Here is a 26,412-nt window from a genome sequence, read left to right as displayed (position 1 = left end):
GTTCGTCAGCGAGGACTCCCGACGTCTGTAAAGACTTGTGCAGCCGCAGCCCCTGGGCTAGGTAACTTCGGCATTTCGGTGCCCGCATAGCCTCATTATCTAAGGGTCCAGAGTCACTGTCGCTTCCGACTTACCTTATCGGGTTCGCCCGAGAACACTAAACTTTCCGTGCCCTCGGGCATTTGTGTAGATTGTGCACTTGAAGTATTTTCTTAAGAGTTTTGTTGTGTGCTTAGTACCCTGTCCTCATAAAGAGTACCGGGCTGTTGTGACTTAAAATAAATACACTGTTTATTTTCATAACACTTATGTGGTGTCCTTTCACTTGGTGTTCAAGGGGTATATGTGATGGTATAACAGCTGGCTTAACACGCCCTATAGAGTTTAGCCCGAAGACTGCTCGTATCCACGCTACTAGGATAGCTGGTCTAAGGTTGACTTACAACCAATCACCATAAGGGTCGTTTGGACTGATGCATAGTGATCACTAGAATAGTGAGCACTGCATATCAGGCCAACTTCTCACACATATTATTGCTATTTTATTTACCGTGGGACTCCCACTCCGACGCTGGGGAAAATTCAAGCATGTGAATCTATGAAAGACACTCAAATACTGGAGAAATATCGTTACCAAATTAGTAACTTGTGCATCTGAAAGAGACACGTTAGTGATAGATTCCTTACCTTAGAATAGATACCCCAGCAATACCAACCCTGGTGGTGGGTCTGCGAACCAATAATCACACCAGGAAGTCCTGGAGGACAGAACGGCCAAAGAAGCCATCCCTCCGGACTTGGCTGTCCAGGCAGTAGTGTCGTGCGAACGTGTGCAGCGAGGCCCAAGTAGCTGCCTGGCAAATGTCCTGCAAGGGGACTCCCGGCCCAGGGCAGTAGTCGTCGCCGTGGCCCGAGTGGAGTGGGCCCGGAGCCCAACAGGAGGTTCCTTCTCAGCCAAGGAGTAACACGCTTGGATGCACAACAAGATCCACCGAGAGATGGTCCGCTTGTCCACCGCCCGTCCTTTCTTAGCACCCACGTAACCAACAAAGAGTTGGTCATCCACCCGGAACTGAAGCGTGCGATCCTGATAGAATGAGAACACACGTTTTGGGTCCAGAAGGTGGAGCCTCTCTTCCTCTTTCTAGGAATGAGGAGGCGGAAAGAAGGTGGGCAAGGTGATGGACTGCTCAATGTGACTACCTCGGGCAGGAAAGAGGGTTTTGTACGCAACACAACCTTGTCCGGATGGACAGAAAGGAAGGGAGGTTTAGAGGAAAGAGCCTGGAGCTTACTCTCCCTCCTGGCAGAGGTGATGGCAACCAGGAAAACAGTGCTAAGCGTAAGAAGACGTAGAGGACAGTTATGAACAAGGCTCAAAGGGAGCGCACATAAAGTAAGTTAGAACCAGGTTCAAGTCCCACTGGGGCATCACGAAAGGAACAGGAGGGAACATATGAGTGATGCCCTTTAAGAATCTGTTGGCAATGGGGGACTTGAACAAAGAAGGCTGATCAGGAAGCCTCAAGAAGGCTGAAAGGGCAGAAAGGTAGCCCTTGACAGTGCCCAGAGCAGAGCCCTGCTGGGCAAGAGAAAGAAGGAAGAGGAGAACCTCAGAAAGAGGGGCATTGAGAGGATCCACAGCCTTTGCTGTGCACCATGCCACAAATCTGTTCCACCTGCAGGCGTATACCGACTTTGTAGAGGGACGCCTGGCTGCCAGAATGACATTACAGACTTCAGGAGGCAAGTCAAATGGCTTCAACTGTCACCGCTCAATCTCCAAGCATGGAGGTGGAGACTGGACAGTTTCGTGTGGAGGACCATCCCCTGCTGCTGCGACAGAAGGTCCTCCTGAAGAGGCAGACAAACCGGGGGATCGACTGACATACTGAGTAGCTCGGGATACCAGTACCTTTGTGCCCAGTCCGGAGCCACAAGGATGACTTGGGCCCGGCTGCGTTTCATCTTCTTCAGCACTCAGGGCAGAAGTGGTATAGGCGGAAAGGCGTACAACAGACCGCAGCTCCACTCGCGACGAAAAGCGTCTCCGAGTGAGTGCCGCCTTGGAAATTCCAACACGCAGAATTGATGACATTGCGCGTTCTCTTCTGTGGCAAATAGATCTAACCAAGGCTCTCCCCACTGCAGAAAGAGACCTTGCACCACGTCAGAGTTCAGACGCCATTAGTGATCCATCATGCAACGGCGGCTGAGTTCGTCCGTGTGAGGAGTTGGCCTGATATGCAGTGCTCACTATTCTAGTGATCACTATGTATCAGTCCAAACAACTCTTATTGATGATTGGTTTTAAGTCAACCTGATAGACCAGCTATCCTAGTAGCATGGACAAGAGCAGTCTTTAGGCTAAACTCTAGAGGGCGTGTTAAGCCAGCTGTTATACCATCACATATACCCCATGAACTCCAAGTGAAAGGACACCACACAAGTTGTTATGAAAATAAAAGGATATTTATTTAGAACACAACAACCCTGGACTCTTTATGAGGACAGGGTGCTAGGCACAATACAAAGCTCTTAAAGAATTTCATAAAGTCGCACAATTTACACAAATGCCCTAGGGGCACGAAAAACCATATACTACAAAAGTGGAATGCAAAATACTAGCAGGTAAGTAACTAGTCTCTAAGGCTTTAGGATCGCTAGGACTGGACTACTGAACCTTCAGATTACGAGCAGGAGGCCTAGGGAGATCGGGTGCAGAGTGTGCACTCTCACGCGGGATGCGGGACAAAGTCTATGGATGCTAGATTTCGTAAAGTTAGTGTTATCGGATGAATCCGACTAGGTAGAGCTGAAACGAAAAAGGATCTGGACACTTGGATAGTTAAGCTATGCTGGAGCACCGAAATGCTCAGGTTACCTAGCCCAGGGGCTGCGGCTGCATAGGGCTGAAAAGACGTCGGGAATCCTTGTTGCAGTCTATGGAGCCTGAAAGAAGAATTTGCTGGCAGGCGACCAGTGATGAAGTTCGATGTGATCCAAGCCTGGATCGGTGAAGAAGGATACCTGTAAGCAGAGGGGACCAAGTTCTGAATCACTAGCCAGTGATTAGATGGGCACCAAGATGGCACCGGACGAAGTCACCTCGACCAGGTGAGTGGGCGACGCTGGGCTCTGCAGTCTCTCGGACCAGGAGGCGTTGTCGGCGACCAGGATGGAGGTGCGAGCTGTCCCACGAAGGTATCTGCTGTCGACGTCGCTGGACCCAGGATTGGGGCAACAACTCTTGGCAAATGCAAGCCCACGTGGTGGACTCAAAATGGCGTCTGGAGTGGACCAGGAGGGTCCGGGGTACTCCTCTGTTGGAGGGGGGCAAGGGCCAGTCTGGAGCAACCAGACCAGCGATGGAAGTGTCGTCGTTCGTCGTCAAGAGGGCTTCAAGCCAGCAGGCAAGTAGCCGGACAACGCGGTGAGCAGCAAAGAGCAGAAGGGCCCCACCCAGATCTCGTGGATGCTGGGGGGCTGGACTTCGGTGCTGGAGCTGCTCAGGGTTAGGGCTTCTCAAAACCCAAAGCACTCACTCAAGGATCCCTCGGCGGTTGTGCTGGATAAGCGTCGTGCAGTTCTGAAGATGGCCGGTCCCTCGAGGTCTCGTCCCACCCACGAATCTCAGCTGGGCTGATGATGTAGGTAGAGGTCAGAGGTGCCAGGGAAGCCGGGTCTCGTCGTGCTGGTCGGTATGGTTCCGGAGGAAGGAAGTCCAGCAAACCGCTGTGTTCTTACTAGGTGCCCGCAGATGCTGGGTGACTACTCCTTAGTCACAAGGGAGAAATCTTGAGAAGAAGTCTTGAGTTCCTTTCGTAGAAAGTAGTTTCAGGATTCAAAGATGATCTAATTTGGAAGGGTCCCCGCTCCCACCTTTCTACTAAAGAAAGGGGCTGGTACGGGACTAGGTCCTGCCCATGGGTGGGACCAGGAAGGGGGGTGGTTACACCCCTCTCCCATGCTGGACTTTCCCCAGCTCAGGGGCTGGTGTGCCCCTGGAACTGGTTCAAGCCGGCCTATGCATAGTAAGCACCGGGGTGCCACTTGCAGTCACCTTCCTATTCAGCCCTGCCTACCTAGGATACACAAAACCCTGTCTGGGATGGTGCTATCACCGCCCCTGACAGGAAACCCTTTGTCCAAGCTCTCCTCGCTGGAAGGACTCCAGCAGCAGGAGGTCAGACTTGTGTCTGTGGTGGCAGCATCCATTTTGTGATGCTGAGGCTCGAGTTAACTTTAACCGGGGTTCACAGTTACATACATGTCGTGTCCCTCTAGAAGGGTGGAATGCTAACCCCGTCGCCAGAATTGGCGAGGGGTTAGTATTCCAATTCTTATGACACCTTACTCGACATGTTTTGATAAAGCGGTACCAGAGTTGGCATATAACCGCAAGGATTATAATGCACTTAAGAGTATATGGTACGCGTTATCATAGAACAGCTATTAGGACTTGGTTCCGCAAGCTGCAGACGGGCTCAGCTCATGCCAGAGCACCATCTCATATTATTCCAAGCACTCTGCCTTCAGGATTGTCAATGCCTGCCATAGGAGTGACTGATAGGAATATATGTGTTTATTTTAGGGTTAGATATAGGTATACTATATCTAAAGCAAAGGGTGAGTACACCACCTTGCCCCAGCTGTCGTACAGCCAGTTGTGTCAGATTTAGATGGCCAGCCAGGGGTGGCATAATACATGCTGCAGCCCCTGGTAGGCCCTGGGTACACCTATGCCCTGAGTTACAGGGTTTGATAAGGAGGCCCAGTACCAATTGGTAAATGCACCTAAGGTACATGGAATCCATTTTACAGAGAGAGCAGTAGGCCTGGGGTCCTGAATAGCAGGGTCCCAGGTCAACTAGGTCGGAAAACCAGCAAAACACCAGGCAAAAAGTTGGGGGCAACCAAAGTCAGGTATCCACCCTCCTACAGTCCGCCCTGGCGTTCAGAGAACCTGCCAGGTGTTGAACCACCAGGGTCACGCCCTGATGTTCCAGCCATTGCCAGAGGCGCAGAGCCTCCTGGCATAGGGTCCACGACCCCACCCCGCCCTGTTTGTTGCAGTACCACATGGCGGTGGTGTTGTCCGTGAACACCTGCACTACACTCCCCCTGACAGAGGAGAGGAATGCCTTCAGTGCTAGACGAATCCCCCGCAGCTCCAAAAGGTTGATGTGGAGCCGGGACTCCGCCGGAGACCAGAGGCCTCTGATCTCCGCCTCTCCCATGTGGCCTCCTCAGCCCTGGAGGGACGCGTCCGTCACAACCACGTGATCCAGTTGGGGAAGGGAGAGGGATCTGCCGCTGACCCAATCGCGGTTCGAAATCCACCACTGCAGCTGTCTCCCAGTGCCCTCCGACATCAGGACATGGTCGGATAGGTTGCCCTGATGCTGGGCCAACTGAAACTTCAGGTCTCACTGCAGAGCCCGCATCCGCCACCGGGCGTGATGCACCAGAAGGATGCAGGAGGCCATCAGCCCCAGAAGCTGCAGCGTCAACCTGACCGAGACCCGAGATAAAGGCTGAAAGAGTGGAATGAGAGCCTGAATATCCCGGACCCGCTGTTCGGGTGGATAAACACGAAACTGCGCAGAGTCGAGAACCACTCCGATGAACAGGAGCTTCTGAGAGTGACACAGGTGTGACTTCGGCACATTGATGGAAAACCCCAGCTGGTGCAGGAGGTCTGCCGTAGTCTGGAGGTGGCTGACTACTGTCTGGGGCGAGCCCTTCAACAACCAGTCGTCGAGGTAGGGGAAGACTGAAACCCCTGACCTGAGCATATGAGCTGCGACCACCGCCATCACCTTCGTGAACACCCGTGGGGCGCAGGTAAGGCGAAGGGGAGCACGGTAAACTGAAAGTGCTCGTGGCCTACCGTGAACCGCAGGTAGCGCAGGTGGGCCGGCAGGACGGGGATGTGGAAATAAGGGTCCTGCAAGTCCAACGCTACTATACAGTCTCCTGGGTCTAGAGCAGCTAGGACCTGAGCCAGTGAACGCATCTTGAACTTCTCCTTCCGGAGGAAGCCGTTGACGTCCCTTAGGTCCAAGATATGCCGTAGGCCTCCTTTGTCCTTCTTGGGTACCAGAAAGTAGTGGCAGTAGCAACCACACCCTACTTCTGGCCCAGGAACGCGGGCCCCCTTGGCCAAGAGGGCCGTAACTTCCTCCTGCAGAAGCCGCAAATGATCCCCCGATATGCAGTGGTATTGTGGTGGCATGGCTTGAGGGGTCGTCTCGAAGGGGAGGGAGTAGCCCCTTCGGATGATCTGCAGCACCCACCCGTCCGAAGTGACAGTGAGCCAGTGGTGGAGGTGATGGCGGACCCTGCCCCCCACTGGCGTCACATGGGCCTAAAAGCATGGACTAGGAGGGTTTTGAGGCGAATGCTGCGGGGGAAGGTGTGGACTGACCTCACCATTGTCCCCGACTGCAGACACAGCGGTTTCCACGGCCGCCACCGCTTTGGACGTTAGTTTGCGGCACGTGGCTGGCAGCACGTGTGGGGCGCCCCTTCCTTGGCCACGAAAGGAGAGAAAGGCACCCGTTTGCTGGCGCGGGGCCGAGAGGCCCAAGGACTGGGCCGTAGCCCCGGAGTCCTTCATGCGCTCAAGCGCATGGTCTGCCTTGTCGCCAAAAAGGGGACGGCCATCAAACGGCATGCCCATGAGTGTGTTCTGGACTGTGAGAAGTTGGCCTGATATATAATGTTCACTATTCTAGTGAGCACTTTGTATCAGTCCAAACAACCCTTATTGATGATTGGTTGTAAGTCAACCTTATAGACCAGCTATCCTAGTAGCATGGATACGAGCAGTCTTCGGGCTAAACTCTAGAGGGCGTGTTAAGCCAGCTGTTATACCATCACATATACCCCTTGAACACCAAGTGAAAGGACACCACACAAGTGTTATGAAAATAAACTGTGTATTTATTTAGATCACAACAGCCCTGTACTCTTTATGAGGACAGGGTACTAAGCACACAACAAAACTCTTACGAGAATACTTTAAGTTGCACAATTTACACAAATGCCCGAGGGGCACGCAAAACCATATACTCTAAAAGTGGAATGCGAAATTACTAGCAGGTAAGTACTGTACTAATAGGCTTAGGAATCGCTAGGGCTTGACTACTGAACCTTCAGATTACTAGCAGGAGGCCTAGGGGACTCGGGTGCAGAGTGTGCACTCTCACGCGGGATGCGGGACAAAGTTTATGGATGCTAGAATTTACAAAGTTAGTGTTCTCGGGCGAACCGACCAGGTAGAGCTGAAACGAAAAAGGATCTGGACCCTTGGATAGTGAGGCTATGCTGGGGCACCGAAATGCCGAAGTTACCTAGCCCCGGGGCTGCGGCTGCATAGGTCTGGAAAGACGTCGGGAATCCTCGTTGCAGTCTATGGAGCCTGAAAGAAGAAGTTGCTGGCAGGCGACCAGTGAAGAAGTTCGAAGTGATCCAAGCCTGGATCGAAGATGGAAGACACCTGTAAGCAGAGGGGACCAAGTTCTGAATCACTAGCCAGTGATTAGATGGGCACCAGGATGGCACCAGATGGAGTCACCTCGACCAGGTGAGTGGGCGACGCTGGGCTCTGCAGTCTCACGGACCAGGAGGCGTTGTCGGCGACCAGGATGGAGGTGAGAGCTGTCCCACGATGGTATCTGCTGTCGACGTCGCTGGACCCAGGATTGGGGCAACAAGTCTTGGCAAATGCAAGCCCACGCGGTGGACTTAAAATGGCGTCCGGAGTGGACCAGGAGGGTCCGGGGTGCTCCTCTTTTGGAGGGGAGCAAGGGCCAGTCTGGAGCAACCCGACCAGCAGTGTTGATGTCGTCGGTCGTCGTCGGCAAGGCCACAAGCCAGCGGGTTAGTAGCCAGACAACGCGGTGAGCAGTAAAAAGCAAAGGGCCCCACGCAGATCTGGTGGATGCTGGAGGGCTGAACTTCGGTGCTGGAGCTGCTCAGGGTTGGGGCTTCTCGGACACCAAAGCACTCACACGAGGATCCCTCGGCGGTCGTGCTGGGCAAGCGTCGTGCAGTCTTGAAGATGGCCGGTCCCTCGAGGTCTCGTCGCACCCACGGATCTTAGCTGAGTTGTAGACGTAGGTAGAGGTCAGAGGTCAGAGGTGCCAGGGAAGCCGGGTCTCGTCGTGCTGGTCAGTCTGATTCCGGAGGAAGGACGTGCAGCAAACCGCAGTGTTCTTGGATGGTGCCTGCGGGTGCAGGGTGACTACTCCTTAGTCACAAGGGAGAAATCTTGAGAAGAAGTCGAGAGTTCCTTTCGTAGAAAGTAGTTTCAGGATTCAAAGATGATCTAATTTGGAAGGGGGCCCGCTCCTATCTTTATACTAGGAAAAGGGGCTGGCACGCGACTAGGTCCTGCCCATGGGTGGGACCAGGAAGGGGGGTGGTTACACCCCTCTACCATGCCGGACTTTCCCCAGCTCAGGGGCTGGTGTGCCCCTGGAACTGGTTCTAGCCGGCAGATGCATAGTGAGCACCGGGGTGCCACTTGCAGTCACCTTCCTCTAAGCCCTGCCTACCCAGGATACACAAAACCCTGTCTGGGATGGTGCTAGCACCGCCTTTGACAGGAAACCCTTTGTCCAAGCTCCCCTCGCTGGAAGGACTCCCAGCTGCAGGGGGTCAAGCTTGTGTCTGTGGTGGTAGCATCCATTTTGTGATGCTGAGGCTTGAGTTAACTTTAACCGGGGTTCACAGTTACATACATGTCGTGTCCCTCTAGAAGGGTGGAATGCTAACCCCGTCGCCAGAATTGGCGAGGGGTTAGTATTCCAATTCGTATGACACCTTACTCGACATGTTTTGATAAAGCGATACCAAAGATAGCATATAACCGCGAGGATGGAACAGCTATTAGGACTTGGTTCCGCAAGCTGCAAACGGGCTCAGCTCATGCCAGAGCACCATCTCACACGATTCCAAGCACTCTGCCTTCAGGATTGTCAAGGCCTGCCATAGGAGTGACTGATAGGAATCTGTGTGTCCATTTTAGGGTTAGATATAGGTATACTATATCTAAAGCAAAGGGTGATTACACCACCTTGCATCAGATGTCGTGCAGCCAAATGTGTCAGATTTAGATGGCCAGCCAGGGGTGGCATAAAACATGCTGCAGCCCCTGTTAGGCCCTGGGTACACCTATGCCCTGAGTTACAGGGTCTGATAAGGTGGCCCAGTACCAATTGGATATGTACCTAAGGTACATGGAATCCATTTTACAGAGAGAGCAGTAGGCCTGGGGTCCTGATTGGCAGGGTCCCAGGCCAACTAAATCGGAAAACCAGCAAAACACCAGGCAAAAAAAAAGTTGGGGGCAACCATAGTCAGGTATCCACCTTCCTACATGGACATCGGCCGAAAAGTTGGCGGACCTCAACCAGGCGTGGTGACGAATCGCCACCGTCATTGCCATCGCTCTGCCCAGTGAGTCGGTGGTATCCGGCTCACTCCGGATAGAATATTTTGCTGCATCCCGGCCTTCCACAAGGGCTTGGCAGAGTTTGGCCCGTACCTCCAACGGACACGCTGGCAGCAACTCCGCGACCGTGTACCACAGAGAGTGGGTGTAGCGGCCCAAGAGGAGAGGCATGCAGTGTTGGAAGACCGCAGTCCCAGACTAAGGGAGGATAAGACCTTTTTGCCGTTATGCTCATACCTTTTGAATTCCCTGTCCGGCGGAGCAGACGGGAATGCGGTCTGGGAATTCGAAGCCTGGATGACCAGGCCCTCGGGGTGGAGTGGGTGGACAGGAAACATGGGTCACCCGGGGCCGGGCGGTGGCGTCTGACCACGTTCCTATCTACGGGCGGACCTGTAGCGGGCCTGGACCAAGTGCCCAAAAGAACGTCGGTCAAGGCCTCATTGAAGGGCAGCAGAGGCTCGGCCGAGCTTGACTACGGTTTAAGGACCTCAGTAAGGAGGTTAGTCCTCACGGCCGCGACGGGGAGCTCAAGGCCCAAGGCTTTGACCGTCCGCATCAACACCACACTGTATGTTGCCCCCGCCTTCGAAGCCACGGTAGGAGGTGAGACAAAGCCAGTGTCTGGTGAGGTGTCCAGACCACTGGCATCCCCAAGTCCACCTGTCCAGTCCTCCTGGGACTGACACTCCTGTGTCAGAGGGTCCTCAGACCCCTCCCAATACTCCTCGTCACCCACCTCCTGATAATCAGGGTTGTCAAAGGATGGGGCTGGCTCATGGAAGATAAACTCACAAACGGCGTCGAAAGCGGCGCCCAGCGTCGCCGTTCCGATGCCGGAGCCGGATCGAGGGAGGCATCGGGGAGCGCGCCGCCCGAGGACGGCGCCGGAGGTGACACCTGGGGGACCGGCGCTGGTGAGGTAGTTAGGTCAACCAGCGACGACCCGGAACCCGAAGCGGATCCAGTGGGGCCCTGCGGCGCCAGAGCCGAAGCACCCAACGGCGTCAGGACCGAAGCCCCCGACCCGCTAGGGCCCCCAGACGGGTCCGCTAGGCCCGAAGGCACCGCAGAGCCCGTCGGAGAAGCGAGGGACCTTATGTCCATGAGGAAGCGCTCGATCTCCTCTGGCGACGTGTGCTGCCCAGGGTCCGGAGGGTGTGGAGCAGGCCCAGACGACTTTGACTCCGACAGAGCCCCAACCCCCGGCAGCGTCTCGCGAGCGTCGGGGGGAGTCGTTAGAGCGATGCCGTCTCTTCGACTTCTTGTGCTTACCTGACGACGACTTCGACCCGGAGGAGTGATGTTGACTCCTGGAGCTGTGATGGCTCCTACCCCGCGACCTGTCCTTCGACCTCCGTTGGGACCGGGACCTCTCGCGGGGCCGACTGCCGGAGTTCGAGTCGCTTGCGGGACCGCTCCCGCCTATCTTTCGAAGGCAGGGCCCGGCAGTCAGAGCAGGTCTTGTCGTCGTGGTCGACGCAGAGACAGTGGAGACACAGACGGTGAGGGTCGGTGACCGACATCAGTCGGTCGCAATGCTCACAAGGCTTGAAACCTGGCATCCCTATCGGCACCCTCCGAAGTCGCAAGACTCAAGAAAGATGATCAAAAGAGATCAAAAAGTTTAGTCAAAAAGTGACTAAAGTACTGCTTTTTCCAGATCTGCGCTTGCTGGCGCGGAGAAAAGAAGAACTGACGTCAGCACGCGGAGGCGGCATCTAAGTACTCAGATAACGTCATCACGTCAGACGTGGAGCCGCAGACGACGCCTACCGACGCACAAGGGTACTGCTACGCAAAAATTTCCGGATCCAGTCTGACGCCTGGAAATATTCGAAGGTAAGGATTCTATCACTAACGTGTCTCTTTCAGATTTTCCATTTACTCTAGATATTATGAAACTACTAGAAAAGGTATTAACCACACCATCATCTCGAAAACTGATAACCAGGCTATATAATCTCACGCAAAGAAATACCCCATGGTTTGCCCCAAAGGCACTGGCGCAGTGGAGGAATGACTTGAAAGATCTGCCTACAGACGAACAATGGGAGTACTGTTGCTCACAACTAAGATATTTATCCCTGAACTACAAGCCGAGGCTTATACATTTCAAATTTCTACACAGGTAATATTGCATCCCCTTGAAATTAATATATAAACCTAGGTACACTTAAGGGTAATTCAACAGTATGTGTAAAGTTCAATACACCTAGAGAAAATATACAAAACATTGATTCATATTCATATAAACGTCCATACCGGAACACAGTGAACTGGTGTGAGGACGTCTATAGAATACTCGTTACAGAACGGATAACGAAAACTATCGCCAATTGCACACGGATCACCCTCAAGGCCCATCTCTTAACATGATTTCGTATATCACGATTTTGTTACTCTCAAACCCATTACTTCAGGATTGTTTTGGCAGCCGGCGAATATCTACACCGGTAGCACGGTAAGCGCTTTTACGATTACTATCACGAGCAGAGACCATGATCCTCTTCCTCACACAAGTCGCATCTAACGCTAGCATTCTCATGATCTAGACGTAACTATTTCCGCATATATATTTGCCCAACAGGAGACTGTTACTCTCAAGTCCTACACTCCAGGATTGTTTGCCAGCCGGAAAATATCTTTACCAGCAGCGCGGTCTTACCTTGCGAATCCTTCCTATTCATATACCATGTTTCTACTAGCCGGAGATTAACTGAACCGGCAACGTGACACAAACTCTGAAATCCTTTTACCATTTCAAGTGATTAGCCCAGCCGGGTTGAAGTATCACCGGCAGCGCGATTACAAAGTCGTAAACGTCTACATTCAGCCCTGAGGAGTCGCGGAGATAACTTCTGTATGTGACGAAACACGTTTCGGCTGGTTTCCGTTTGACCACATGAAAACCGAATAAAAGACCAAAACAACACAACGTTTACATGATTATGAATCAATGTTTTGTATATTTTCTCTGGGTGTATTGACCTTTACACATACTGTTGATTTACCCTTATGTGTGCCTAGGTTTATATATTAATTTCGAAATCGTGAGGAAAGTTTCCTACACAACACCGTGGGTTATAGAGCTTATCCCTTTTCCTAGGAGCACCATACACATCTTTTGCATATTGAAAATTGCGTGACATAACAGTGCGCCTACAAATCCCTGGCAACTAAAAACCCTCCGTTACAAATTCACTAATATCGCACCCCCTTACAGTTATATAAACTGAAGGTACGCCCAGATTTGCGTTGCTGGAAATGCAGACGTGAAGCAGCCACTTTTCTACATATTACGTGGGATTGCCCAGCTTTATCTAGATTTTGGGAGGAAGTATATGACCCCATACGGGCCATTACTGGACTGTCACTAGTATGTTCCCCACCAGTTGCATTGCTGGGCTACGTGGAGGAGATTCCACCTGTGAAACGCCGCCTATCATCTATGGTGCTAGTGCTTGCAAAGCGTAGACTAGCAATACATTGGGGAGCCCCCAGAAGGCCCGGTGTTGCCGAGTGGATATGAGACATAGTTTATTGTCAAGAGCAATAGGCAGCATTCTGGGACCTCATGCCAACGGCATCTCGCCCAAAAGATATTTGGGAACCCTTCACAATATGGCTCAGGGAGAGCGATGTGTCCCTCCCCGACGACCCTAGACAAGAGACAGCTGCAACCCTGCCAAAAACACCAATAGTTACATTAACACCTACCATTTGGTGCAAACTACCCTTCCAAATAGGATGGTCGCCTCCCCTGTAGTGTATTGGCCTTCTCTCCCTGACTCAGACGCCCTACTACCTCTAGACCTGCTTCATCCACATTTATAGCCATCATGTCTCAATAACCATGATCATGTGGATTGCTTTAATGTATATGGAGGTGTATTTTAACCATACAGAATGTACCAGAGTAATGGAACTGACCTTTACAACTTATTACTGCTTTAATATCCCACGTAAAATGTCTATTTTGCAATGTTCTGTGCAGTGCTTGAACACTGATCTGTTTTGTTATATCTGTCTGAACAAAATTACATAAAAATTAAAAGAAAGAATTTCAATCATACGTGGTGTATTCCAGCAGTGCACATTTGCGTTCCAGATTATGCTTATCAACTGCTGTCTGCTGGTCTACTTCAAGATCTACGTATTCATGTTGTGAATGTATTTTCCTTGAATGGGGATGGCGGACAACACCTAAAAACACAAACGGAGAAACAACATTCCTTAAAAATGTAATTTGCAACACAGTGATGTGACAAGTGTAAGACAATGCAACATAATGAATCAATTATAAATTGATAAAATCCTATTCCATTCTTCCATGTGCAGTTATAAAAATCTACTTGACAACACTCAATAAGGTTTAAACATAGGACACACTGCAATATATTTACTTTTTGAAACACTTTTGTTCAAAGTTATAATAAAAAAATACCTTCAGAATCTTAAAGTACATTGAACCATCACATATACTTAACAAAACAAAACTACTGAACGCAAACACTGTTGAAATTTTAAAGAAGCTTTTGAGAAAGAACTACTACTTTTCTTTGGATAATGCTCTTTTCAACCACAGATTCCAGACCTTATAATTCCCCAGGCGTCAAACTAGATCAGGAAAAATCTTCAGCAGTACCCCTGAGTGCCGGTAGCTTCGTGTCAAAATCGTTCTGCGTTTGACGCAACCTGCCCATACCTATAGAAGTGCCGCCAATGCATGCTGACCTCCGTTCCTTTCTGACTCATGCGGGCAGGCAGATGTGGACCAATAATCACATCAATTGTGACTACTGTGTGTAGGAAGGTGGATACCTGACTATGGTTACCCATAACTTTTTGCCTGGTGTTTTGCTGGTTTTTCGACTTAGTTGACCTGGGACCCTGCTATTCAGGGCCCCAGGCCTACTGCTCTCTCTCTAAAATGGATTCCATGTACCCTAGGTACATATCTAATTGGTACTGGGCCACCTTATCAGACCCTGTAACTCAGGGCATAGGTGTACCCAGGGCCTACCAGGGGCTGCAGCATGTATTATGCCACCCCTGGCTGGCCATCTAAATCTGACACAACTGGCTGCACGACAGCTGGGGCAAGGTGGTGTAATCACCCCTTGTTTTAGATATAGTATACCTATATCTAACCCTAAAATGGACACACAGATTCCTATCAGTCACTCCTATGGCAGGCCTTGACAATCCTGAAGGCAGAGTGCTTGGAATCGTGTGAGATGGTGCTCTGGCATGAGCTGAGCCCGTTTGCAGCTTGCGGAACCAAGTCCTAATAGCTGTTCCATGATAACGCATACCATATACTCTTAAGTGCATTATAATCCTCGCGGTTAAATGCTATCTTTGGTATTGCTTTATGAAAACATGTCGAGTAAGGTGTCATACGAATTGGAATACTAACCCCTCGCCAATTCTGGCGACTGGGGTTAGCATTCCACCCTTCTAGAGGGACACAACATGTATGTAACTGTGAAACCCGGTTGAAGTTAACTCAAGCCTCAGCATCACAAAATGGATGCTGCCACCACAGACACAAGTCTGACCTCCTGCTGCTGGGAGTCCTTCCAGCGAGGGAGGCTTGGACAAAGGGTTTCCTGTCAGGGGCGGTGCTAGCACCATCCCAGACAGGGTTTTGTGTATCCTGGGTAGGCAGGGCTTTAGAGGAAGGTGACTGCAAGTGGCACCCCGGTGCTCACTATGCATCTGCCGGCTAGAACCAGTTCCAGGGGCACACCAGCCCCTGAGCTGGGAAAAGTCCGGCATGGGAGAGGGGTGTAACCACCCCCCTTCCTGGTCCCACCCATGGGCAGGACCTAGTCGCGTGCCAGCCCCTTTTCCTAGTATAAAGATAGGAGCGGGCCCCCTTCCAAATTAGATCATCTTTGAATCCTGAAACTACTTTCTACGAAAGGAACTCTCGACGACTTCTCAAGATTTCTCCCTTGTGGCTAAGGAGTAGTCACCCTGCATCCGCAGGCACCATCCAGGCATTGCGGTCTGCTGTAAGTCTCTCCTCCGGATCAAGACTGCCCAGCTCGACGAGAACCGGCTTCCCTGGCACCTCTGACCTCTACCCACATCGTCAGCTCAGCTGAGACCCGTGGGTGCGACGAGACCGAGGGACCGGCCATCTTCAAGACTGCACGACGCTTGCCCAGCACGACCGCCGAGGGATCCTCGAGTGAGTGCTTTGGGGTCCGAGAAGCCCCAACCCTGAGCAGCTCCAGCACCGAAGTTCAGCCCTCCAGCATCCACCAGATCTGCGTGGGGCCCTTCTGCTCTTTGCTGCTCACCGCGTTGTCTGGCTACTAGCCCGCTGGCTTGTGGCCTTCCCGACGACGAACGACGACATCAACACCTCTGGTCTGGTTGCTCCAGACTGGCCCTTGCTCCCCTCCAAAAGAGGAGCACCCCGGACCCTCCTGGTCCACTCCAGACGCCATTTTGAGTCCACCGCGTGGGCTTGCATTTGCCAAGACTTGTTGCCCCAATCCTGGGTCCAGCGACGTCGACAGCAGATACCGTCGTGGGACAGCTCGCACCTCCATCCTGGTCGCCGACAACGCCTCCTGGTCCGTGAGACTGCAGAGCCCAGCGTCGCCCACTCACCTGGTCGAGGTGACTCCATCCGGTGCCATCCTGGTGCCCATCTAATCACTGGCTAGTGATTCAGAACTTGGTCCCCTCTGCTTACAGGTGTCTTCCATCTCCGATCCAGGCTTGGATCCATCCGAATCTCTTCACTGGTCGCCTGCCAGCAACTTCTTCTTTCAGGCTCCTGGTTTGTCAACGAGGGTTTCCGACGACACTTGAACCCTATGCAGCCGCAGCTCCTGGGCTAGGTAAACAGAGTACCCCGGTGCTCCAGCGTAGAACAACTCTCTAAGTGTCTAGATCCACTTTCGTTTTTGACCTACCTAGTCGGGTTCGCCCGAGAACACTAACTTTTGCATTTACTAGTATCCATAGACTTTGTCCCGCATCCCGCGTGAGAGTGCACACTCTGCACCCGAGTCCCCTAGGCCTCCTGCTAGTAATCTGAAGGTTCAGTAGTCCAGTCCTAGCGATTCCAAACCCTATGAGATTAGTACTTACCTGCTAGTAATTTCGCATTACACTTTTAGAGTATATCGTTTTTCGTGCCCCTCAGGCATTTGTGTAAATTGTGCAACTTAAAGTATTTTCGTAAGAGTTTTGTTGTGTGCTTAGTACCCTGTCCTCATAAAGAGTACAGGGCTGTTGTGATCTAAATAAATACACTGTTTATTTTCATAACACTTGTGTGGTGTCCTTTCACTTGGTGTTTATGGGGTATATGTGATGGTATAACAGCTGGCTCAACACGCCCTCTAGAGTTTAGCCCGAAGACTGCTCGTATCCATGCTACTAGGATAGCTGGTCTAGAAGGTTGACTTACAACCAATCATCAATGAGGGTTGTTTGGACTGATACAAAGTGCTCACTAGAATAGTGAACATTATATATCAGGCCAACTTCTCACACTGTGTAGATCTCAAAGTTGGAATCTCATTAGATGAAAGATGGGGGTAGGAATGTCAATGAGCAATCAGCATTTAAGGAGAGTCTCTGCCAAGAAGTGATTTACCGAAGGCAAGTGATTTGTTCTTCTGACAGAGGCTTATAAGCAAAGATTCCTTATCTTTTGAATAGATTACAAAGCATGACCTCCTAAGATTTGCGTCTATGAACTGGCTCCAACCAAAAAGTCCTGAAGAACTAATCAGGCAAAGTGCCCTTCCTGGTAGACATGGCTGTCTAGAAAATAGTGCCTTGTGAATGTATGCAGTAATGTCAAAGTTGCAATCTGTCCAGAACCGGAACCACATATGCAAGCACAGTGGTAGAAGCTTAAGCTCTGGTAGAATGCACCCACAAACCTTGAGGAGGCTGCTTTTGTACAAGTTTGTAGCAGATCTTAATGCAGAGTACGATACAGCACAAAGATGGTCCTTTTCTACACAGCCATGACTTTCTTTTTGCCAAAGAATCCAATAAAGAGCTGATCGTTCTTTGGTGCAATCAATGAAAAAGCTGAAGCTTTTTCTGATACAGCCAGCAAAGTCTCTTTTTCTCCTTAGATGGGCAAGGTGGAGCAAAGAATGCTGGAAAAGCGATCCTCTGACTGACATGAAAAGGAGTCAACTACCTTTAAAAGGAAGAAGGCTCGAGTCTGCAAAACCAGCTGGTCAGGAAAATTGTGTAGGGTGAGTTAACAGACAGGTCCTGTAACTCACTCACCTGTTTTGTTGATAAGAAAGACTTTCTAGAGGGTACGGAGCCAAAGAGAATAGCAAAGAAAGGGTCAAAGGGTACAAACATGAGGAATGCAAGGATCAAATTTATATCCCATTAGGGAATAATAAACGGAGAAGGAGAAAACAAATTGTAACCCCTTGAGGAAACGCAACACAACTGAGTCTAGCAACTGTAAAAAGTTTGAAAGAGATAACAGGTACCATCAAACAGCCCATAAAGTAAGGCATTGCTGGTCCAAGCACAACACAAGCAACAAACCTTCAGGCAGCTTGGCATGGAGTAGGTTGATCTGTTTAAAAGAGCAACAGGACTCAAACTTATGCCAACGGCAGGTGTATACAGCTCTGGATGAGGGATGCCTGGCTACCAAGATGGCATTTACCTCTTCGGGAGGAAGGTCAAAAGCACTCAACTGTCAATGCTCAATTTCCAGGCTTAGAGGTTTAGACTGACCAGCCTTGAGTGCAGATCCCCCCCTGCTGCTGGATGAGGAGACCCTCCTAAAGAGTCAGCTTGATTGGAGTACATATGTGCACGCCCTAAAGTTCAGCACACCAGACACTCTGAGCCCAATAAGGGGCCACTAGGATGAGTTGGGTCCAGTCGGCCCGGATCTTCTTCAGTAACTGGGTCAGGAGAGGTATCGGCAAGAATGAGTACAGGAGTCGAGTTTCACTCCACACTGAACTAGTCTTTGAGCAAAATAATCCTTGGACCCTTCAATGTGCAAAAGTGCTGAAACCGCTCATTCTCGGAGGTGGAGAAAAAATAAAAACGGCGCGCTCACCATTCACGGAAAAGACCCTGGGCCACCTCCGGATTTAACTGCCATTCAATCATACAGTACATATAAAGCTCTGCTTGTCACCCTAGAAGGTATCCAGGCACTGCACTGCAGAGTCAGCCAAAGGTCTTGAGTCCCTTCCTTAAGTGACCAGTGAGGGTGAAGTGTAGAGGTAGAGGGTGTAGGAAGGTGGATACCTGACTATGGTTGCCCCCAACTTTTTGCCTGGTGTTTTGCTGGTTTTCCGACTTAGTTGGCCTGGGACCCTGCCAATCAGGACCCCAGGCCTACTGCTCTCTCTGTAAAATGGATTCCATGTACCTTAGGTACATATCCAATTGGTACTGGGCCACCTTATCAGACCCTGTAACTCAGGGCATAGGTGTACCCAGGGCCTACCAGGGGCTGCAGCATGTATTATGCCACCCCTGGCTGGCCATCTAAATCTGACACAACTGGCTGCACGACAGCTGGGGCAAGGTGGTGTAATCACCCTTTGCTTTAGATATAGTATACCTATATCTAACCCTAAAAATGGACACACAGATTCCTATCAGTCACTCCTATGGCAGGCCTTGACAATCCTGAAGGCAGAGTGCTTGGAATCGTGTGATATGGTGCTCTGGCATGAGCTGAGCCCATTTGCAGCTTGCGGAACCAAGTCCTAATAGCTGTTCCATGATAACGCGTACCATATACTCTTAGGTGCATTATAATCCTCGCGGTTAAATGCTATCTTTGGTATCGCTTTATCAAAACATGTCGAGTAAGGTGTCATACAAATTGGAATACTAACCCCTCGCCAATTCTGGCGACGGGGTTAGCATTCCACCCTTCTAGAGGGACACAACATGTATGTAACTGTGAACCCCGGTTAAAGTTAACTCAAGCCTCAGCATCACAAAATGGATGCTGCCACCACAGACACAAGTCTGACCCCCTGCAGCTGGGAGTCCTTCCAGCGAGGGGAGCTTGGACAAAGGGTTTCTTGTCAGGGGCGGTGCTAGCACCATCCCAGACAGGGTTTTGTGTATCCTGGGTAGGCAGGGCTTTATAGGAAGGTGACTGCAAGTGGCACCCCGGTGCTCACTACGCATCTGCCGGCTAGAACCAGTTCCAGGGGCACACCAGCCCCTGAGCTGGGGAAAGTCCGGCATGGGAGAGGGGTGTAACCACCCCCCTTCCTGGTCCCACCCCTAGGGCAGGACCTAGTCGCGTACCCACCCCTTTCTTTAGGATAAAGGCAGGAGCGGGGAACCCTTCCAAATTAGATCATCTTTGAATCAAGAAACTACTTTCTGCGAAAGGAACTCTCGACTCTTCTCAAGATTTCTCCCTTGTGGCTAAGGAGTAGTCACCCTGCATCCGCAGGCACCATCTAAGAACTCTGCGGTTTGCTGCACGTCCTTCCTCCGGAATCCGACTGACCAGCTCGACGAAACCCGGCTTCCCTGGCACCTCTGACCTCTACCTACCTCTACAGCTAAGCTGAGAACCGTAGGTGCGACGAGACCTCGAGGGACCGGCCATCATCAGAACTGCATGACTTCTATCCAGCACGACCGCCGAGGGATCCTCTGGTGAGTGCTTTGGGGTTCGAGAAGCCCCGACCCTGAGCAGCTCCAGCACCGAAGACCAGCCCCCCAGCATCCACGAGATCTGCGTGGGGCCCTTCTGCTTTTTGGCTGCTTACCGCGTTGTCTGGCTACTAGCCCGCTGGCTTGTGGCCTTCCCGACGACGACTGACGACATCACCACTGCTAGTCTGGTTGCTCCAGACTGGCCCTTGCTCCCTTCCAAAAGAGGAGCACCCCGGACCCTCCTGGTCCACTCCAGACGCCATTTTAGGTCCACCGCGTGGGCTTGAATTTGCCAAGACTTGTTGCCCCAATCCTGGGTCCAGCGACGTCGACAGCATCAACCATCGTGGGACAGCTTGCACGTCCATCCTGGTCGCCGACAACGCCTCCTGGTCCGTGAGACTGCAGAGCCCAGCGTCGCCCACTCACCTGGTCGAGGTGACTCCATAAGGTGCCATCCTGGTGCCCATCTGATCACTGGGTAGTGATTCAGGACTTGGTCCCCTCTGCTTACAGGTGTCTTCCATCTTCGATCCAGGCTTGGATCCATCGAACAATCTTCACTGGTCGCCTGCCAGCAACTCCTCCTTTCAGGCTCCTGGTTCGTCAACGAAGGTTTCCGACGTCTTTTCAGACCTATGCAGCCGCAGCCCCTGGGCTAGGTAACTTCGGCATTTCGGCGCCCCAGCATAGCCTCACTATCCAAGGGTCCAGATCCACTTTCGTTTTCAACCTACCTTATCGGGTTCGCCCGAGAACACTAACTTTGCTTTTTCTAGCCTCCATAGACTTTGTCCCGCATCCCGCGTGAGAGTGCACACGCTGCACCCGAGTCCCCTAGACCTCATACTAGTAATCTGAAGGTTCAGTAACGTAGTCCTAGCGATTCCAAAGCCTATTAGTCAAGTACTTACCTGCTAGTAATTTCGCATTCCACTTCCATAGTATATGGTTTTTCGTGCCCCTCGGGCATTTGTGTAAATTGTGCAACTTAAAGTATTTTCGTAAGAATTTTTTTGTGTGCTTAGTACCCTGTCCTCATAAAGAGTACAGGGCTGTTGTGATCTAAATAAATACACTGTTTATTTTCATAACACTTATGTGGTGTCCTTTCACTTGGTGTTCAAGGGGTATATGTGATGGTATAACAGCTGGCTTAACATGCCCTCTAGAGTTTAGCCCGAAGACTGCTCTTGTCCATGCTACTAGGATAGCTGGTCTATCGGTTGCCTTACAACCAATCACCATAAGGGTTGTTTGGACTGATACATAGTGATCACTAGAATAGTGAACACTGAATATCAGGCCAACTTCTCACAGAGGGGAAGCATGTTCCAGGACTTGACGTAGAGGAGGAAGAAGGAGGAGCGTCCTCCGGTGAAGCAGTGGTGGATGCGTGGTACCTGCGCAAGGGTGAGGTGAGCGAAGTGAAGGTTCCTGGAAAGTAGGCAGAAGTTCAGGCAGTGGTTCATGTAGGGTCCTTGGTCATGAGGGATTTGTAGAGGTGGGTCAGGAACTTGAATTGGCATCTTTTCTGGATGGGGAGCCAGTGGAGGTTTTTCAGGTGCTAGGTAATGTGGGTCCTCTTTGGCAGACTGAGCATTAATCTAGCTGCTGTGTTTTAGATCGTCTGGAGTCTCTTCATGAACTCAGTGGTGGTGCCTGCACATTGCCGTAGTCCAGACGGCTGGTGAGGAGGGCCTGCGTCACAGTTTTCCTGGTGCTGATGGGAGGCCACTTGAACACTTTGAGGAGCATAAGGAGAGTGTGGGAGAAGGCTGAGAGAGCGCGCTGGCCGGGTGATTCATGCAGAGTTCGCTGTCCAGAATGATGACAAGATGCGGGTGTGGTCTTTTGGAGTGAGGGTAGGTTCGAGTTCTGAGGGCCACTAGGAGGTGTGTCTGCCGAAGATCAGTACTTCAACTTTGTCTTTGTTCAGCTTCAAGAAATTGTTCTTCATCCAGGCTGAGACGTTCTTTATACATTTGAGGAAATTGGTCTTTGTCGTCGTAGAGTCCTCTGAGAGCAAGAAGACGAACTGGGTGTTGTCGGTGTAGGAGACCAAGCTGATGTTGGGGATTATGATGATGTCTGCTAGTGGTTTCAAGTAGATGCTGAAGAGTGTAGGACTGAGGGATGCTTCAGATGGTGAGTTAGGGTTGAGATGTGAAGGGAAGGAGAAGCATTGTCTGGGTGCGTCCAATAAGTAAGGAAGCCATCCATTTGAGCGCCTCACCTGTCATCCCGATCTGGTGCAGTCGATCGATGAGTGTATAGTGAGATATGGTGTCGAAGGCTGCGGAGAGGTAGAGTATGATCAGGGCAGCTGATTCTCCTCTGTCGAGGCGGATGCAGATGTTGTCTGTTGCGCCAATCAGGGCTATCTCTGTACTGTGGTTGGTTCAGAACCCCGATAAGGAAGGGTCTAGCAGGTTGTTTCCCTCCAGGGGTTTGAGGAGTTGTAGAATGATGGCCTTCTTCAGGACTTAGCCGGGAAACAGGAGCAGTGAGATGGGATGGTAGTTCTGGAGCTCAATGGGGTCTACTGAGAATTTCTCCAGGAGTGGTCTGACCTCTGCGTGTTTCAAGGCGTCGGAGAAGGTGACGATGAAGGTGTTGATGATGGTGGTGAGCTGGTGGATGATCTAGTCTCTTAAAAGGTTAAAAAGTTGGTGGGAGCATGGGTCAGGTGGGTGAATAAAGTTCATCAGAGTTTTTGTGTTTGGTGTGCTGAGCTGTTCCAATGTGGTGAGTGGATGGTCAGCAGCAATGGCCAATGGGATGTTGAGGAGGTTGGTGGATTGGGGTTCAAAGTTTATGTAGGCGGTTGCTATCTTGTTGAGGAAGTGATCAGCGAGAGAGTCTCAGACTTCATGTGAGGAGGAATCGAGTTTTCGGTGGTTGACGGACATGTGAACTCTGACGATGGTGACAAGTTTCTAGTTTAATTAGCACAAATCTTGATCCGGTGTGTCAGGGCCTACTTTTTCTTAGTTTTCAGCTGGAGGTGGTAGCTGTTGAGAGTCAACTTAAAGGTGGCTTGGACAGTGCTGCTCCTGCTGCTTCACCACTTTATTTCCAGTTGTTTGCATCCGCGTTTCGAAATGCAAATGCTACTTACCAGTATGCATCTGTTCTTGGCATGTAGGGCTGCTGACATTCATATCTGTGCATAGATCGCCGCCTAGTGTTGGGTCCGGATGATTGCACATTGTTGTCCTGGAAGAGTCTTCGAAGTATCATGATAGGTGGCTCGTCCCCTGGACTACAGTGCGCATGGGCATCGCCTCCATCCCCAGATTGTTTTTAGCCATTGGCAGAGATGGAGTGAAGTATGTGAGTGATGACCATGCTATGAGCATATACATATATACATATGAATGAAATACTGCAGCTGCTACAGGCGCCGGGGAGGAGGGTGGGCGATATGAATGTCAGCAGCCCTACATGCCAAGAACAGATGCATACTGGTAAGTAGCATTTGCAGTTCGAGGCATGTGGGCTGCTGAATTCATATCTGTGCATAGAATACATAGCAGTCCCTCCATTAGCGGCGGCCGCCCGTGCCAGCTGCAGCAGTCTGAAAAAGTGTTTTGAGAACAGCCTGACCAACAGCTGCCTGCTGTTTGGAATGCACGTCTACACAGTAGTGTTTAGTGAAAGTATGTGTGGTAGACCATGTGGCTGCTCTACAGATATCTTCTAAGGGAATGTTACCTAGGAAAGCCATAGAGGCCCCCAACTTCCTGGTGGAGTGGGCCCTCGGTGGGATAGTGAGAGTGCGCTTAGCTTTAGCGTAACAGATCTGAATGCATTTCACTATCCACCTAGCGATCCCAGCTTTGGAGATAGCGTTTCCCTTGTGGTGTGTGTCAAAAGCAACAAAAAGCGGTTTGGTTTTGCGAAAATCTTTTGTCCTGTCTACATAGTACATCAAGGCTCTCTTAACATCAAGGGTGTGGAGCATCCGCTCCGCCAGCGTCTCTGGGTTTTGGAAAAACACCGGCAATTCAATTGTCTGGTTTATGTGGAATTGTGATACCACCTTGGGTAGGAATTTAGGGTTAGTGCGGAGCACCACCCTGTTAGCATGTACTTGGAAGAAAGGTTCTTGGATGGTGAGCGCCTGCAGCTCGCTAACCCTCCGTAGCGATGTAATTGCTACTAAGAACGCAACCTTCCAAGTCAGAAACTGAAGCTCACAAGAGTGCAGTGGCTCGAAGGGAGGACCCATCAGCCTTGTAAGAACCACATTGAGGTTCCATTCTGGAGCTGGTGGGGTCCTTGGTGGAATGACTCTTTTGAGTCCTTCCAGGAAGGCCTTGATAGCAGGGACCTTAAAGAGTGACAGGTGTTGCCTATTCTGGAGGTATGCCGCCATAGCAGACAGGTGAATGCGGATGGAAGAGTACGCCAGATTGCATTGATACAGGTGGAACAGGTAACAAATGATGTTTTGAATGGAAGCATCTAGCGGGTCAATATCGTGGTTAACACAGTAGATGACAAACCTCTTCCATTTAGCCGCATAACAAGCTCTCGTAGTGGGCTTCCTTGCCTCCCGAATGATGTCCATGCAATCAGGAGGAAGATTGAGGTAGCCAAACTCTAGGACTTCAGGAGCCAGATCGCCAGGTTGAGCTGTTGCGGATCTGGGTGCTGAATGTCGCCATGGCTCTGCGTCAGAAGGCTGGGAGTGAGATGAAGCCTCTGATGCGGTACCACGGACAGTTCTAGAAACGTGGTGTTCCATGGTTGGCGAGCCCACGTTGGAGCAACCAGGATGAGAGTCATCGAGTGCTGCCTGAGCTTGCGTGCCACCAGCGGTATCAGAGGTGCTGGGGGAAAAGCGTACGCAAATCTGCCTGACCAGTTCATCCACATCGCATTGCCCTGTGATTGCGGGTGTGGGAATCTGGCGGCGAAGCTTTGGCATTTTGCGTTCTCCTTTGTGGCGAACAGGTCTATCTCTGGATGACCCCACCTTTGGAAGTACGGTTGGAGTACTGATGGATGTATCTCCCACTCGTGCATTTGATGGCTGTGCCTGCTGAGCAGATCCGCCATCTGATTGTCCTTGCCCGGGAGATGCTCTGCCATGAGGAAGATGTTCCTCTGAATGGCCCACTTCCACATGCTCTGAGCCAGATGAGACAGCTGCGGAGAGTGTGTGCCTCCCTGCTTCTGAATATAGTACATGGCCGTCATGTTGTCCGTCCGGATCAACACGACTTTGTTGCACAGATGTACTTTGAACGCCTTCAAGGCCATGAAGATTGCCATCAGTTCCAACACATTGATGTGCATCTTCCTTTGCTGTAGTGTCCAGAGTCCCTGCACCGTGTACTGGAGTACATGCGCTCCCCATCCCTGGAGAGAGGCGTCCGTTGTCAGGATAATCTGTGGCACAGGCTCTTGGAATGGTCGGCCCTTGCAAAGGTTTTGTGGATTCCACCAATGCAGAGAGTTGTATGCCCGACCGCTCACCAACACTAGGTCTGTCAGTTGCCCATGAGCCTGAGTCCACTGACGTGCAAGGCACTCCTGAAGCGGACGCATATGTAGTCTCGCGTGCGGGACAATGGAGATGCAGGAGGCCATCATGCCTATCAACTGCATGAACACCTTCGCTGGAAGCGAGTGCTGGGGTCTGAACCGCTGGATCAGCGCCTGGATAATGGCGATTCTCACCGAATTTGGCTGCGCAGTGGCTGCCAGAGTGTTTATTGTCGCGCCTAGATACTGTCGCACGTGGGCGGGCTGGAGATGGGACTTTGGGTAGTTCAGAGAGAATCCCAGATCGTGCAGGAGATGAATGGTGCGTGACACATGGTCGACGCACTGTCGTTCTGTCTTTGCCTGAATGAGCCAGTCGTCCAGGTAGGGGTAGACGTGGACGTTCTGGCGACGGAGATGCGCCGCCACAGTCGCTAGGCACTTTGTAAATACCCTTGGCGCCGTGGTGACCCCGAACGGCAGAAACCTGAACTGGTAATGCTGGTCTAGAATCGTGAATCTGAGATACTTCCTGTGGGAAGGATGCAGGGGGATATGAAAATAGGCATCTTTCAGATCCAGCGTAGCCAGGAAGTCCCCCTGCTGAAGCAGGGGAAGCACTTGCTGTAACGTAAGCATATGGAAGTGCTCCGAGAGGATGTACCAGTTTAGGGGCCTGAGGTCCAGGATGGGCCTGAGGGATCCGTCCTTTTTGGGGATCAGAAAATACAGGGAGTAAACCCCTGTTCCCCGCTCTTGCAATGGAACGAGCTCTATCGCCCCTTTTTGCA

General features: G+C 51.2%; 1 protein-coding gene across 3 annotated transcripts in view; it reads right to left on the bottom strand.

Moving 5' to 3' along the window:
• Positions 1-26,412, bottom strand: part of GTF3C1 (general transcription factor IIIC subunit 1) — a 2,762,707-nt gene that overhangs the window by 1,036,249 nt on the left and 1,700,046 nt on the right. For all 3 annotated transcript variants that reach the window (XM_086940909.1, XM_086940911.1, XM_086940910.1), the window contains one exon: positions 13,540-13,669. In XM_086940909.1, the coding sequence (XP_086797035.1) occupies positions 13,540-13,669 (130 nt within the window). The remainder of the gene's footprint in view (positions 1-13,539; positions 13,670-26,412) is intronic.

Source organism: Lissotriton vulgaris, chromosome 10 (assembly GCF_964263255.1).
Source record: "Lissotriton vulgaris chromosome 10, aLisVul1.2, whole genome shotgun sequence".
Lineage (NCBI taxonomy): Eukaryota > Metazoa > Chordata > Amphibia > Caudata > Salamandridae > Lissotriton > Lissotriton vulgaris.
Note: the sequence above shows the minus strand (reverse complement) of the source record. Positions and strands in the feature narration are given on the sequence as shown.